Raw genomic sequence first — 17,267 nt, 5'->3', positions numbered from 1 at the left:
AAAAAATGTAATACAGAGTACTGTGCAAAAGTCTTAGGCCACCATGCTACCATATTAGATTTGTTGTTTTTGCAATTGGATATTGATCATATAATTATTTCTCAGTCTCTTTATTAGAATACAACCAGAAAATACAGGAAATGTGTTAATGTGTATTAAAAACAATATTAAAGTATAAGCTGAAGTGTGAAGTATTTAGGGTGAACTCCCCTTCACTTGAGCAATAGCAGGCAGCTGCAGGATCTCTTAAAGCTAAATAAAATTAAATTCTAATTTCTAATTCTAATCAAATGACGTCAGGACTTCAATCTCCTCGAAAAAGCTCAAGATGTGTTTGGTGCCAAAAGAGATCACACTAAATACCGACTGATGCCTGAAGAAGACATTTGTTCTGAAAATTGTTTTGTTTTTATATTTGTGTACATATTTCCTGTACTTTCTGTTTGTATCTTAATAAAAAGAGTAAAAAATAAATATGCATGTACATTAAAACTATGCTTAAACAACAAAGCGGTGGCCTAAGACGGTGATGGTGGCCTAAGACTTTTGCACAGTACTGTACATGTTTGTGTAATATACTGTACACAAACGCACATGACATACAGGGTAGATGTAGGGTCGGTACCAAAGGGGTTTGACAGTAGATTGATCTCATCACACAAACACCTGAAACGCCCACAGTTTTAGATTCAGGTTTACAACATGACATCATAATTACAAGCTACTGTTAACCAAACATGAACAACGAAAACCAACGGAGATGTTTTCCCACAGTGCACACAAACAGTAACGTTGGTGATGCTTTTTAAGTGAAATAATCACTCTTAATTGTCAGACTCAATCTCCATGACCTCACCCTATTTAATATCGACAAGTGCGTGTTAGAATATGCGCATGTTTTTCAGGTTAACCTCAATGTTTGTGCAGTGTAACACGATGACAGTTGTGTTTCTCGTGGTTGCCAACCCAAATGTTAGATAACATTTCTTTTGCTTTCACCCTCCATTTTTAAAGAGCGCCTCACTGTTTGACCTTCTCTCCGAGTTGAATTCTGCCCTACGCTTCTCCATCTCTTTGTGCTTTTCGGCCCCTCTTAAATTCCAGTTCTGGTTGGAAAATGCACTATTTGCATGACAAGTCCTCTTGTGGTTCACTACAAGAATGTTGGTACAGGGAAAAACATCCTCGTTCACGGTCTCTCATTTTCAGTCTCTCGCTCTATGTAAAACAGCAGGCATCAAGGATACTTCACCTAAGGTATGTTCGGATATATTTTCCGAAAACAAAGCCACGGTTCTTCCTTTTGAGGTCATTTCTAACTGCTTCCGATTACGTCCGGACATTTTGTACTCTAACACAACAATAATGCATCACTGCATTGTTCCGTCCTATTACAATTTGAAGAAACTTTGTAAACAAGAAGAGTAAACCAGGTGGTCGGGGTTTAGCGAATAATTGGTTCACACAGTCGAGGGCTGTACACACACTTACAAGACCAAAGAAAGGTATGAATCATCCCTAAAAGCATTTATAGCAAAAGGGACTGATTCACTTTTTTTAGTAAAGTTAAAACATAACCTCTACAGTAAACACTGTGTCTTATTAACTAAAGCAACAAGATCAAATTTGTTTATTCATATAAATCCAACCAGTTTTGACTATGACAAACAATGGGATATTTTGTCCAGTCTCATTTGTAATATTTGAAGTAAATGGTCATGGTTTCACTTTTTTCCATACTTGACTAATTGTTTGTTTAAATGTTTTTAAATGAAAACCAAATAACTTCATTTGATTCACAAAGGGCCCGGGGGAAAACTAAAACGTCCTTTTCTCTTCCTCCAGAGAGGGGAAAGAAGGGTATATGGTTGGCACGGGAACCCAAGCTTGTTACTGAAAGTGACTGCAAGAGGCATTTTTAGAATTACAAGGAAGGATCTCCTGCTAAGACCTGGCAACCTCATCAAAGTACATGCCCAAGGAAAACAAGTGATAAAGTGGTTAAGTGCCATTACTGGGGAAGTAATGAATGCGCATATGTTACGCATACATTGTGAAGGTGCTCCCATGGGTGAGCAAAACTTCCACATCACTTTGTTTCCAATTAGTTTTATTATAATGAGAACCGTATCCTCCTGCTGTGCCGTAGCGTGCGTGTGCCTCTTTCTCTTACAGTGGTGTTTGTTTGCCCACTTCATTGCAAGAAATGTTCCTGAGAATCCACAATACCAACTGTGCGTGTGTACATGTGCTCACGGACGAGTGATGTTTGTTTATGACTGGTTCACATAAACATGCAGTCAGTTGGCAGATATACGCTTTACTACACGCTAGCACGATATTCTTCTTCTTGGTTGATAACTTTTGATCCCACTTTTGTCATCCAGTAAGACATAAAGATGCCTTCTAACATTCAGTATGACATAAGATAACATTAAATAAGAGATGACATTAAGCTATTCACAGTAAAACTACTATGTGTTGATCTGTAACTATTATTTGTGATTTATTGTTTTCTCCATAAAATCGTCCTATGTGATGTACTGTAAAGAGCATTCTGTAAAACATAACCTTAAAGGATTAGTCAATTTTCTTAAAAAAAATCCAGATAATTTACTCACCACCATGTCATCCAAAATGTTGATGTCTTTCTTTGTTCAGTCGAGAAGAAATTATGTTTTTTGAGAGAGGCATTCCAGGATTTTTCTCATTTTGATGGACTTTGATGGACCCCAACACTTGGCAGTTTTGATGCAGTTTAAAATTGCAGTTTCAAAGGACTCTAAATGATCCCAAACAAGGCATTGTCATTTTTGGCAAGAAAAAAAATGCACTTTTGGACCACGGCTTCTCGTTTTCTTCCGGCTGTGTGATAGGCCAGCTGACCTCACGCAATACGTCATCACGTCAAGAGGTCACAGAGGACGTATGCGAAACTACGCCCCAGTGTTTACAATTGTAGAGAAGGAGCACCGTTCCGGCGTTGTTGTATGTCGAATGATACTAATTCATGTCTTTGTGTCAGTTTATTGGTTAAAATTGGCCGCAAATGTGCATTTCATATTTGTAACACGTGACCTTTCAGTGTAATTACGCAACTGCGTGAGGTCGCGCTGGCGTGTCGCACAGCCGGAGGAGGACGAGAAGTTGTGGTTTAGGAGTGCATGTTTTATTTTTCTTGCCAAAAATGACAATCGTTTTACTAGATAAGACCCTTATGCCTTGTTTGAGATCGTTTACAGTCCTTTGAAACTGCAATTTTAAACTGCATGTAATCTGTTAAGTTTGGGGGTCCATTAAAGTCGATTAAAATGAGAAAAATCCTGGAATGTTTTCCTCAAAAAACATTTCTTCTTGACTGAACAAAGAAAGACATCAACATTTTGGATGACATGGTGATGAGTAAATTATCTGGATTTTTTTTTAAGAAAATGGACAAATCCTTTAATATCTTTTATCATATTGATTGAGTATCATATTGACTCATCATTAGATTAGGCCTGGATTTCACAGCAGGGTCACAATTGTGAACAACTTAATTCTTCTAAGCTTATTTGTTCTCAAGTAAGTTCGATACACATTAAGCAAAAGTATTCCTCCTGTTTTACTGGTTCATGTGTGTTCTTGCATTTTGCTGTAGGCTGTAAAGATTTGTGTATCAAAATGCTGAAGTAATGTTTCTGGGTGGACACTTTCATCAACTAGATGAATAAATGATTAATTAAGTGTCCTAATATGATAAATTATACAGTATGATGAATAATGACAAATTACCACAGCGATTGTGTAACATTAAAGAGAAATTCTCATATGACTACGTCCTGAGAGGCAATACTTAGAAACAGATGTGCTATTCTGTGAAGGACAAACACAAACGCCTGGGTGGAGATATGAATGAAACTCACAGCTTCACGGCACACGTTGGGATTCTCACCTTTATGCGTTTGCATGCGTTTAATCTCTGAGACCTCTTTGGGTTTCATTCCTTAGAGGCATGAATCTATAGACGCTCCTCTATCTCCTTGAAAAGCATGGGGACTGTTTATCTCTCTGCCAAGCCTAATATTAACAGAACTCCTTGTCTCTCAACACCTGCAAATGATTGGGGTTAATCGTTTAAGTGGAAGAATGTGAAGGAGGATGAGGTGCTGCTTTTTAACAGAGGTGATGTCATCCGGTCACTATCCTCATGTCAGGATCATCAAAGGACACCACATTCAATGCCAATGTCAACTTTAATATTGGAAAAATCAAGATCTATAGTTTGCTTTATTAAAGTGTATAATGGAATTACTTTCAGAAGTTAGCTAATATAGTCCCTTATGTAAACAATACTGCAAAGTTCATGGGTAGCTTAGGATATAAAAGTATCTGCCGAATGCATAAATGTTAAAGCTGCAATCTGTAACTTTTGCCTCTATATCGCCATCTCTGTTTAAAACATAAAAATGCAGGTTATTTTATATTAAAGGGGACATTTTACAAGAATTTTTTTAAAATGTCAAATAAATCTTTGGTGTCCTCAGAGTACGCATGTGAAGTTTTCGCTCATAATACCACATAGATAATTTATTATAACATGTTAAAATTGCCACTTTGTAGGTGTGAGCAAAAATGTGCCATTTTAAACGTAGTTACTGGGTTGATCTTTTTCACATTTTCTAGGTTGATAGAAGCACTGGGGACCCAATTATAGCACAAAGGCCCAATTCCATTTCCCTGTCTTACCCATTTCCCTTACCCCTACCTCTTAGTTTTGCATGTTCACGTGAGAGTAAGGGCTATCCCAACTGGGCCTTAGAGTGCGTCTCATTTCTCTGTCTTACCCCTTCCCCTTACCCCTTCACCTCGGTTTTGCGCGTTCATGTGAGGCGAAGTGGTGTCTCAATTCTCAGTTTGATCAAGGGCTAGGGCCAAGGCGTAGGGATACATAGCCCTTGAAACGAAGTGTGATAAGGACCACACTTGAAAGAGAGGGGTAAACGTTAACGTAGGAATATCTCAGGAGAGCCGGCATCAAGACGTTTTATTGATGAACGTCGAACTGTCAAGGAGTCGCACAAATGAAAGTAATGTTATTTTCTGCAGTTTAATTGAGATTATATTATGACACTCATGTTTTATGATACTTTTAATAAAATGTTCAAGCGGTTTTAATTGTAATGTTTTTGTTTTGAATCGCTAGTTAAGGCGCTAGCTAGCAGCTAAGTTATGCGCTATTTGTTGAGCTCCGCTCAGGCAATCGATACCACAACCTGAGACAACGGCATCTTCTTTGTTTGTCAACGCTTGTCTGTTAACGTAGCAGCCAGTTAGCGGCAAGAGAAGGTGACGCAAACGGTAATCGAGTGGTGTCTCATTTTTTAGACGAACGATCTGTCTTACCCCTTTCCCCTTTACTCGGTTTCGAGGGGCAAGACGAAGACAAAGGGAAAGGGGTAAGACAGAGAAATGAAATTGGACTTTACTCTCACGTGAATGTGCAAAACTAAGGGGTAGGGGTAAGGTGTAAGACAGAGAAATGGGATTGGGCCTTAGAATGGTGGTCTTCAGAATGTTTTATACAGTTATCGGTGGGCTGTAAGTTGCAAAAGGTTGAGAACCCCTACTATGGAATATATACTTAACAGAATAATGGTAATGAATGGTAATGGAAAGAATGGTAATATGGAAATTTAAAGATTTAAATGAAAAGTTAAAGAAAGTGGTAGGTTGTAGCTGGGCAGACTAAGCGATCCAGCAGAAAAGAATATTAAGTGCTATATATTGAAACAAATATTATACTATAATATGACATCAAACTGACATTTACTTTGAAATTACCCAACAGCTCAAATTATTATTTATTAGCAGTGAAGTTTGTACACTTTACTAAGTAAACCTTAATAAAGACCAACTTGGTGTGGTAGGTGTGGTAGAAGTCTAAAGCCATGGTGTTCACCAGTAAAACTTGCAAAAGCTGGTGAAGGTGGTCAAGCACCTTGATCCTTCTGGACAAGCTGATTGACCATTGAAATCCATGCTGGTTAGGAAAAGAAAGCTAGTTAAGAAAAAAATGTGGTGGTGACCTTTTACACTGAGGAATTAATATGAAAAGAAGCACGGCTTTACAAGATATACTCTCAACTGAAATAAAAGAGAAAAAACATTAAGATTTGATCAGACAGCAGTCAGTCATGGGCCAATGGTAAAGGCAGAACGTGTAATAAACAACACCTACAGGAGTCTGGAAGTTGCATTAGATCACTGATTTAAATGATATCAGTCAGCTCTGATGTGAGCACAGACAGCGGGCTGACACATGCAGATGATGTCATTACAGATTTACTAGATGCAGAAGAAAACTGGAGCTGATTCTTCACACATGATTTGATTTCAAAAGGGTGCGTGAGAATGCGTTCACACCCATGACTGTGTGAAAGTGAGAAAAGTGAAATAGGATGAGAGATTTGTGGGATTATGAGCATTTGATGTAACCAAATATGTTTGTATCTTTTCACTAAGTAAACTCTTAGTCCACAATATATGAATGGTTACATGAATTTAATCAACTCAAATTTTACAGCAACCAGGTAACCCTAACTTACTTTTTTAAGTTAAACTGACCTTTTTCCAGTGTATGTGCATATCCAAGCTATTTTATTGTAAAATCAAAGTAAATAGTGACTTCCACCAATTTTAAATGTCAATTCAGTCCCTCCGTGCCATTTGTTCATCAAGCAGCCGATCAGCAAAATAAAGGCAAGAATATGTTTGTATCTGAGTAAGGCAAGGGATGCAAAACATACTTCAGATCTCCGAGTGCATCAGTCTGTTTATATAAACCACTGTCTGCTGTTTAAGATAAAGACCAGAGCCACACTGTGTTTACTTTCATCACATTTCCATTTTTACTCCATATGTGTAGAGAAACTGGAGTGAGATCATGGATCTGGATGTGACACAAACTATCCTTACTCTGTATTTGGTCACAAATACGTCTTTCCCACTCCTCATATTGAAATATGGGATCCACTGTACAATGTGTAGTGAAAGCTTGTCTAAACAACAGCTTGCATGAGATGCATAGCATTTCAATACAGTGATTTCAACATTTAAAAGACGAAAAACAATAGAAAAAAATAGATTTTCTGCAAAAATTACAGTCTGTTCCCAATATCATTATAATAAATTGGAAAATGGTTCATAAAGAATAAACATGTATACTAATTTGTGACTTTTTGGTCATATGTATTGTAGTTTAACTGTAGTGTTTTTTCCCTGATCTGTGAACATTAAGTCTAAATTTGGGCGGTCGCCTTCATGTCTCCAGAAACTTCAAGCTATCTCTTCTACCTTCAGCCAGTCTATGCCAACTATGAGAAACATGTCACAATAAATATAACCCTGGGTTATGTGACACCTGTATGTAATCACTGCAGTATTTATACAGGGTGTGTCTGTACTATACGCTGTGTTCAGAGGTGCCGGTTTCAGGGAAAATAAACTCAATCTTGTCTGTGAGATTGCACAACCTGATTTGAACTTGAAATGCAACACTCCCATCTAGAGGCTGAAAATCATACAGTCTGTCAGATAAATAAATAACACGACCACATGCAACAATAATTGTTTCAGAAATGCGAAAACGCAACCGCTGGTTTAAATCAACTTAAAAAAATGTCCTTACACTATTTAACCCAACTGTGGGTTGAACCAATCCAGAATATTTTAGTGCAATCTATATCTGGTTAAGCTGTTATGGATGTCTATATCTCTCTGACACGGTGGTCTCTTTCTTTTTCCAACACCTACATATTCCCTAAGAAGGTGTAGAAAGATGGGGAAAATACTGCCGTGTGGAAAGTGTCAAGTCATGGAATGGCCGGCATTCCAGAGCCTGGCTCCTCCATGCCGGCCTGAGGACTATTTATATTGACAGGATGAGGCCCGGTCGTGGTGAGAGAGAGAAAGAGAGAGAAAGAAAGAAGGAAGAAGTTTTGCAGTTCCAGTGTACAACCACCATGTCCATTAACTCCAGGTGTGTTTCTGTTTCCTTTTATTTTGTAACCCATCCCATATACAGAAATTCATCTCTCGTGTCTGAATTCAATCCTCCTGTCGCTGGTTTGGAAAACACTAGGCCAACCTATCCAACATAAAGCTTCAATCTAGACTGTTTAGGTCTCCCAAAAATACAAATTTAAATTTCTTCTGTAAGAAAAGAGGGAAAAAGGGATTTTATTTTTTGTGCAATAAAAGTAAATGGGGCCTAACATCTCGTTTTGTGTTCCAGAAGAAAATATACATATGGGTTCGCAATAACAATCCGATTTAGGCTAAAAACTCTATAAACTGTTGATTACAGCTCTAAGTTAAATATGTAAACTTGAAAACTTTTTACTACTTTATTCATATCGTTTTAAGCATTCACTTAAAAAATGCTGGGTTTGTTTCAACCCATGGTTGGGTTAATTAAGGATTTTTTTTAAATTAATTCAACCCAATGTTTGGGTTTGTCATATTTTATCCAAACACTGGAAACCTGGTATACACTTTTAAGCCTGGGATACAGTGCACGATTTTGGCTGTCCCAGCCAAAAAATTGACATTGTGAAACAATCGTCGCAATTTCTGTGATCGTGGCTCTTTATCGGTGATCCTACAATATGCCGTACAGTGAGAGAGGTTCAAAGACAGCCGTTTTCCCGGTCTTGCATCCAAAGACAGCCTACAATAGTTTTCTGACAGTGTCAGAAATTCAGCATGATCAACGCACAGTGTGTTTGCTGCTACAAGCTGTGTACCGGTATTTGTTTACCGTAGCGCATGCTGGTGACGTTGCGCTAATGTGTGCCGAAAACCACATACTGTGACAGTACGTATACGAACAGTAGGTAATTTATAGTATGATTTAGAGCTGTCAAACGATTAATCGCGATAATTCGCATACAAAATAAAAGTTTGCATTTGAATAATATATGTGTGTGTAATGTGTGTAATTATTATGTATATTTATATAGATTTTTTATTGATAATATAAAATATATAAATAAATATATATTTACATGTAATTGTTTCTTAAATATATACATGAATGCATGTGTGTATATTTATATATACATAATAATTACACACATATACACACAAAAACTTTTATTTTGTAAACGATTAATCGTGATTAATCGTTTGACAGCCCTAGGAATCCTGTTAGTATGAATGAGATTCGGACATACTACATCTGCCATGTAGATACATCACGTGATATTCGTCGTCATCACGTCATGTCATACCAGTGCGAATACAGCCGCATCGTCACTTTCCGCCATTTTCTAATATGACGACGCCTCTTGTTGTTCGTTGAATAACTCCTCTCCCGGGGCATCATGGGATAGTAAAGTGTCCATTGTATGCACACTTCAAATTCTATCTGGAAGTATTAGGTCATCCGGGTACTTTTGGCCTACTGTTTTTAGAATACTTTTAGCCTACTATATAGCATGGAAGTAGTCAGTTTCGGATGCAGCATAGGTGTCATCAATGTACAGTCTATGCTTGTCGTACCCAAGTTTAAACGATCCATTTCACACAGTGTGATAAGGTTTTAGACTGTAAGGCTTTAGCCTGTCTGTTGGCACACTATCATATCACTATGTATGATTTATAACACAATGTTCAACAATGGTTAAAAAATGTATTAAACAGGAACAGTTAGTGGTGCTTGTGAGGCTAGTTTATATTTTCTATTGAGAATAATTATTGAGATGTGACACTGGACCACAAAACCAGTCATAAGTCGCACCAGTAGGCCTTTATTTGTAGCAATAGCCTACAATACATTTTATGGGTCAAAATTCCATGAAAATATTTGCCAAATTTCCTATTATAAATATAAAAAAATATTTTCATTAATATGCGATGCTCATGACTTCATTTTGACCACTTTAAAGGTAACTTTCTCAATATTTAGAATTTTTTGCACACTCAGATTCAAGATGTTTAAATAGTTGTATCTCAGCCAAATATTCATCCTATCATAACAAACCATACATCAATGGAAAGCTTGGAAATTTATAAAAATCAATTTAACTGATTTTGTGATCCAAGATTTGTTTGCTAGTGACAGATGTGACTCAGATAACATGGTTGCATAATTTATCAGATATTGAATTTAAATCCAGTAGTGCAATAAGTGCATAAAAAATGTGTCTGCTAAATGAAAGTATTACATTAATCTGGTAGGTAATAAAACCAGACAGAAACTCTGATCTCTTTGCCTATAGCACATTGTACAACATTCATCTTAAGTGCCAGTGATGGATTTTAATCCTTGCAAACCCCATGAGAAAAATCAGGAATTCATCACATCCCCACTGCTGGAAGACATCTGAGTTGCTCATTTTCCTGTTTAAATCATCAACAAAAGAACGGTTCCAAGATGGCTAGTGATCGTAAATTCCCAGAGAGTTTGATAAGGACCTATACTTGTGTTTGATTTTTTACTCCATATAATTTGCGGGAATCATTTAGAGATTTCACAACATTAAGGAATCACTTCCGTACAGAAGAAAGAGTCCAGTGGAAGTTTGGCAGCCCACCAGGGCCGTACTGGCTCGCAACAGATTCTCTAAAAATAGCATCAGATTGTTTCTTAACTTTCCAGTATTGGGAGGAAAAAAGATCAAATTTCAGAATCATCAAGCGGGAGTTGCCTCATAACGTTCGCCAAAATGTGATCTCATTCATACAGTGAACCACGCAGCAGGTATGCCATCTAAAAGCAAGCAGGACTTATTTATAGCTATATAAAAAATACCCAGCCTGTTTCTCACCTCATATTTCTCTTTCTCTCTTCGTTAAATATATCACGCAAGCTTGTATTTTTGTTGGTGCATCAGTAAACAAGATCACAACCAACCCTCAATGCTAATATTCCACGTTTGGATTTAAGAAAACAATGCAATTGTATATAAAAAATCGCATATTAGCATGAACAGCACAATGGTCGTGAACCATCCGAGTAGATTAAAATTATAATAATCGTACCTGACTAACGGAAGGGGGTTCCCAGTCACCCGACATTCCAGACGTATAGGACTACCCTCCGCCACTTCCTGACTCTTTAGTTTCTGGGTGAAGCGTGGAGGAGCCATGGGCCCATCTAGACTATCCTCTCGCCCCTGAAGATCAGCCATATCTGACCCAACACCAGCCTGCTCCTGCTGGGGCTCTGAAGAGGAAGAAGATGATGAAGGTGGCTGAGCTTGTTGTACACCCAGCCGGTGGCTCTTTGGAGACAAATAGCCGCTGTCGGGTGAAGAGGAGTCCTCATCACCTTGGTGATCCACACGTGTGGAGCCTTTGAAGATGGATGAGAGCTCCTCGATGAAGGTGGCAGCTCGGCTGCAGAACTCGGTGGCCGAGGCGGCTCGATCGTTGAGCTCCAGACCTCCGTGGACTAGCCGGGGACGGTCTTGCTTATATACTGGTGTGATGGACTTTTGGCAGAAAAACTTTTCAGGTGATTCAGGTGGCTGACTAGGCCTGCTGAGCTGCACGTTCTGATTGGATGTGGCTTTACCTGCTGTCGTATCGGCTGACTGAGACGTTTCAGTTAACACCGAATCTGGGAGGGTGTGGTCTTTGGTTTCTGAGTAAAGGGGAAGGTGCTCTGTGGGGACTGGGGGTTCATCTAGGTCATCTGGGTCTCCTGCGTCACTCATGGCCTTTTGGGCTAAGTCCAAACTGAGGTTGATCTCGTCTTGGCTCAGGAAAGCAGAAAGTTCTGGAAAGTCCCCATCCCCACTTTCCATATCAGCCATAGGGTCAAAGTAAGCCACGCCGTCAAGAGATGTTCCCGAAGCCGTGCCCTCCAGGGGGTCTTTCAGCAGAGAAAGGGGGACTGTGTCATTCCAGCCTCCGTCCTGCATCCTGTACCAATACACAAGTAAAATGGAAAAAAATAGGTCAGAAATTTAGCTAAATTTTATATAAAAATACTGAACAGTATCTGATTCATATTCATAAATTTATATTTTATCAGCAAAAAAGTTCATAATTTGCTTACAAAACAACCCCAAAACATATTTAAACACTGCTGTTACATTAAAAAATGGATTAGTGTTTTATTCACTATAAATAAGGATAATGCAAATTCCAAACATTATCTGGTTACTCTACCTGGAAACCTTCATGAATTAAAAAAAAACTGATTTTAGATTTCCTATACTACAGAACAAACTAGTATAAACACACAACAGAAACAGCTCATGGGCAGTTGTCGTACAATGACTCAGGGTAACATACTTTGGTTACAGCTGTCCAGCATTAACAAAAGCTTATCATGAGGCCTAACAAGGCATGACTGCCATTTAAATACTGCTGCTCCCCTTATCCATCTCATTCCCTCATCTGTCAGGATCTTCTTCGGTGTTCTCAATTTTTCTTTTTTGCTCATGCAGATCCCTGGCACAGAATTTTACATTTTGCAATAATATGACATTTCCATTTCAGTTCTCTTAGATAAAGCAGACACAGAGACTGTGTCCGAAAACTAAAGCAGCTTGCTCCGGTGGCACGCAGCATGTTACTATGTGACCCTGGATCACAAAACGAGTCACATATTGTAGCAATAACAAACAATATACATTGTATGGGTCAAAATTATAAATTTTTTTAATGCCAAAATCATTAGGATATTAAGTAAAGATCATGTTCCATAAAGATATTTTGTAAATGTCTACAGTAACACTATCAAAAATCTATTTATCATTAGTAACGTGTTGTTAAGGACTTTATTTGAACAACTATAAAGGTGATTTTCCCAATATTTAAATTTTTGCACCCGCAGATTTTCAAATTGTATTTCGAAATCTTGGCCAAATATTATCCTAAGAAACAAATCATATATGAATAGTAATCTTTTTATTCAGCTTTCGAATGGTGTATAAATCTCAATTTTAAAAAAATGACCCTAATGTTTTGTCACAAATATGATCATAATTCCTTAGGAAAATTTTTTCAAACAGGTTTCACAATACCAAGAAAGTCTAAAAAAAAAACTACACAAATAAACAACAAACAGCTCATTTCTCAGTCGAAAATGATTAAAAACTGTTGACATTTGCAAATAAATGTAGCCATGTTATCTTTCATCTGCTTTACATTATAGTCTTTCAGTCAACAATCACACTGTACACAGGACATCATCGGATCTGAAGGACCTATTCTGCCTTTGATAAGCAACCTAAACATGGCTTCATATTATACCGGATAACACTGAATTTTAATATATCTTTGTTTTCTATATCTGTATTAAATTTTACAACTTTTGGACATAGCCATGCAGTTCTGAGGCCAAATATAAAAAACAAATATTCTTATTCTGCTTAGCATTGTTAGATAAACTTTAAAACAAATAGAGATGCACCGATATTACATTTCTTCCACCAAAACTGATAGCCGATAATTTAATGATATCGGCCAATGCCGATATTTGGTGTTTATATTAACTGGCATTAACTGAATTATGAAGATTACATTTTCTGAATGTTATTCATTCATATAATGACCATTAATATTGAACATTAAACCAGTGACGTTTCTTTAATTTTTTTCCATACTCAAAGCTCAAATTCTTGCATTTTCCTGTTCTCTTTTGATTCACAGGATATATCAACCATAACTATCGGCTGTTTTTAAACTATCTGCTTTTTAAACTATCTGATTTTTTAAACTAAAAATGGCTTTTATTGACCAATACCGATTATTGGCCTATATATCAGTGCATCTCTTTTATTTAATTAGTTTATCATCTGATGGGTTTTCCAATAATGTAAATGTGTTTTATGATTCACAGACACAGTGTTCTTTTTCCATTTACTGTATAAATGGGCTACTTCATGACATGTGGAGAGAATCCTTCGCTATAAATTCAGAGAAAGTGTTTGGTCTGACATACCTCACATTGGTGAAACATTAATAAGCCCATCGACCAACAGATCACATCTCTGAGAAAACACACCTCACTTTGGGAGACGTGCAGGAGTGTGTGTAAATGTGTGTATAAAGTATGAGACACATTACTGGCCTCATGTAAACTTTATAACGTCTTTATATCTACAGAAACTTTCCACTAAAACATGATATTTGTACATGTAGATTTATTATTTATAGTCTATTAATTGAAATTCATTCAGCACTGCTGTTTCAACTATTGTTACTGCCAACTTTGTTTACATTACGTTTGTATAAAGTGACCAGGTGTTGTATGTAAAGGTGTGCGAACATGTATGTGTTTATAAAGGTACGTGACAGTATGACTTTCTTTCCGTCATGGCGTCCTGCAGGCCAGCTGTTGTTATTTTTAATCCTCAAGGGCTGCGTTTCACAGCAGCAACTACCTCCTAACTAACGGAGTCCTGTTCACACACACACACACACACACACACAAGCACACACGCTTTACTATATTATTCATGTGGAAAATATGGCTTCTCTATTCTGTATTGATGAATTATAGATAATGGAATATGAAAGATTGACAGGCCAAACAATTGTGAAAGCAAAGACTGACAGATTAACATGCTTGATTTTCCATCTTCATCGTAAGTACAGTTGTTGAATTAATTTAATGAGAATAGGCTGACAATGAAAGACAATATTATTATGAAATCTAGAAAATCTAAATAGTTCAGTATTCATTTTACAATTAAATTTTTTTCCATATATGTTACTAATCTAAAATTATATAATTTAGCAGTCTTCATTATTCTGTATATGCACATAACAAATAGAATTTTCCAATCACAGACACACATAAATCAATGACAAATAAGCAAAAACAACAGCTTTACGTTACCTTAAGTCAGTTTCTGCAAACGTCCGTCTCTGTCGGAGGTTTCCAGTTTTACTAAAGTTCGTTATGCCAGAAAACGAAAAAGCAGTGGCTCTTTCAGTCAAGGAGTTGTGGGTTTTTTCTTCCCTCTTTCTGAGTTTCTTGTTTTCTTTGTCGGACTGCTCTTAGGTGAGCCGGCTTGAGTGTTAAACTGTGGCTGCAAAGTGGCCGGCTGTCCCATCTGTCTTGGGCCCTGACCGCTTACTGAGCACCGCTAAATTTGGCCTCTAGATCAGGTTTCACAGCAAGAAAGAGACACATAGTCAGAGATAGAGAGAGAGAGAGAGAGAGAGAGAGAGAGAGAGAGAGACATAGGAGTGTAGCATCCATGTGCCCCCACCACATCAAAGAAAAACACATGCATCATTTTCATGTCCACAAAGACAAGTAAATGCATTTTGCAGACATACACAAACATGACTTTTTGAACTCTTGAAAACGCCAAAGCACTGTGTGATAATTTTACAAATGCAAATAAGATGAATTTAATGAATTATTTGTCTACAGTTTATTTCTGTGACTACTTGTCATACAATCAGTCCAAGAAACACTACACTGCAGCACATCCACACATTTGACTCTTAAAGGGGACATTTCACAAGACTTTATAAAGATGTAAAAAAAAAAACTTTGGTGTCCCCAGAGTACCTAAAGTTCTAGCTCAAAATACCATATAGATAATTTATTATAGCATGTTAAAATTGCCATTTTGTAGGTGTGAGCAAAATTATGCCATTTTTGCGTGTGTCCTTTTAAATGCAAATGAGCTGATCTCTGCACTAAATCGTAGTGCCGTGGTTGGATAGTGCAGATTAAGGGGCGGTATTATCCCCTTCTGACATCACAAAAGGAGCCAGATTTTAATGACCTATTTTTCACAAGCTTGCAGAGAATGATTTACCAAAAATAATTTACTGTGTTGTTCTTGTACACATTTTCTAAGTTGATACAGGGTTTCCAGCAGCACATTTCAGTTCAGGCGGCCCGACTAAGCTTGGAAACCCTACCGCCTTAAAGCAACACTATGTAGTTTTTTACCTTTAAATAATGTCTCTAAAATTATTTTAGTGATAGAACAACTTTTAACTGGACAAATTGTACTGTTGCTGCAACTTGGGCAGCCTCCTAGCTGCTACAAGCACACTCTGAAAGTGGCGGTGGAGGGTAGAGCACACAGCCCCACCCCTCCCTCTGCCTGCAGAAGAGTGTCTGATACCAGGCACTGTTGCGCTTTTTAACCACATGGGGGAGCTGTAAGTCATTTTTACATAGAAACTACATAGTGTTGCTTTAATTAGGTCGTCCAAAAAAAATTCGCTGCACAAAAGGCCGTCAAGTGCATCTCGGAGAATAGCACGTATGCGCTTCACACCGCGAGCCAAAGACGTGGTCCGGACCGTCGCTGTCTGGAGGATAACTAGCCAGTTGATAAAACATCTCGGAGAATAGCACAGGCACGCTTCACACCGCTATTGTGCATGCGCCGAAATAATTGTGCATATGGCCGAAATAAGATAAAGACGTCGTCCATCATGTCTGGAGGATAGCCAGTTGATAAAACGCGTGTCCGTGAGAACTGTAAGTGGACTTATGATTTGGGGTTATTTAAGACTGTTACTGTATTAGTCTATAGTTCCTGCAAATTTAAAGTAAGTTAGCTGGTGATTTTGTTGTTTGAGCAACCTGCTAGCTAGGTTTCACGTGCCTGTTGATTAGATATAATTGTTGAGCGCTCTTACTCACATTATTTATGTGCATTATTTACATGCTAAAGTATTTACCCTCCTTTAAGATAATGTAATTAATAGTGGGAAATAATCAGTTTTTACCATTTTTGTGCCATCTATTATCGCTCGCCTGACGTTCTACAACACCTGCCTTAGTTTGTGTTTATTAACCCTTTAGTTTCACTTCATCACGCAGCTATTCCCATTAGAGGTATCTGTTAAAAACATTTAATTCATTAATAATCTAATATGTGTTCGAAACCCTAGAAGCACTGGGGACCCAATTATAGCATTTAAACATGGAAAAAGTCAGATTTCATGATATGTCCCCTTTAAATCTAGGCAGATTCACATTACCTTGTAAATTCTTTCATAGTGCACTCATTTATAGTACTATGACATTTAATGTCATATTCACCGCTACAGATAAAGACATGGGAGTTCCAGATACAGTTTGTGCGCAAGCCACCAAGAGTCTTAATTTAACCTCATATCAATAGCTCATTCCCTAAATACACTGTTATCCCATTAAGACACCCTGCCATTAACAGTGTACTTTATATAGGAGCGAGACCCCAACAGATGACTGTTCTACTACTCTAATCTCCTATCATAAGGTTTATGAGCTCAGAAGACCCATTGGCAGACAATTAGCTCATCGGTCA

The 17,267-nt window shown here is 37.6% G+C and overlaps 1 protein-coding gene across 6 annotated transcripts in view; it reads right to left on the bottom strand.

The window, feature by feature from the left end:
- The window catches only part of palld (palladin, cytoskeletal associated protein), a 105,634-nt gene that overhangs the window by 87,749 nt on the left and 618 nt on the right, over window positions 1-17,267 (bottom strand). For 2 of the 6 annotated variants that reach the window (XM_055186088.2, XM_073855986.1), the window contains exons 1-2: window positions 14,840-15,899; window positions 11,026-11,910 (exon numbers count right to left, since the gene is read on the bottom strand). In XM_055186088.2, the coding sequence (XP_055042063.2) occupies window positions 11,026-11,909 (884 nt within the window). In that variant the 5' untranslated portion in view covers window position 11,910; window positions 14,840-15,899. Of the gene's footprint in view, window positions 1-11,025; window positions 11,911-14,839; window positions 15,900-17,267 lie in introns of those variants that run through there. The other 4 variants (XM_073855987.1, XM_073855984.1, XM_073855988.1 and 1 more) reach the window with 4 other exon arrangements.

This window comes from Misgurnus anguillicaudatus, chromosome 18, assembly GCF_027580225.2.
Source record: "Misgurnus anguillicaudatus chromosome 18, ASM2758022v2, whole genome shotgun sequence".
Taxonomy (NCBI): domain Eukaryota; kingdom Metazoa; phylum Chordata; class Actinopteri; order Cypriniformes; family Cobitidae; genus Misgurnus; species Misgurnus anguillicaudatus.
Note: the sequence above shows the minus strand (reverse complement) of the source record. Positions and strands in the feature narration are given on the sequence as shown.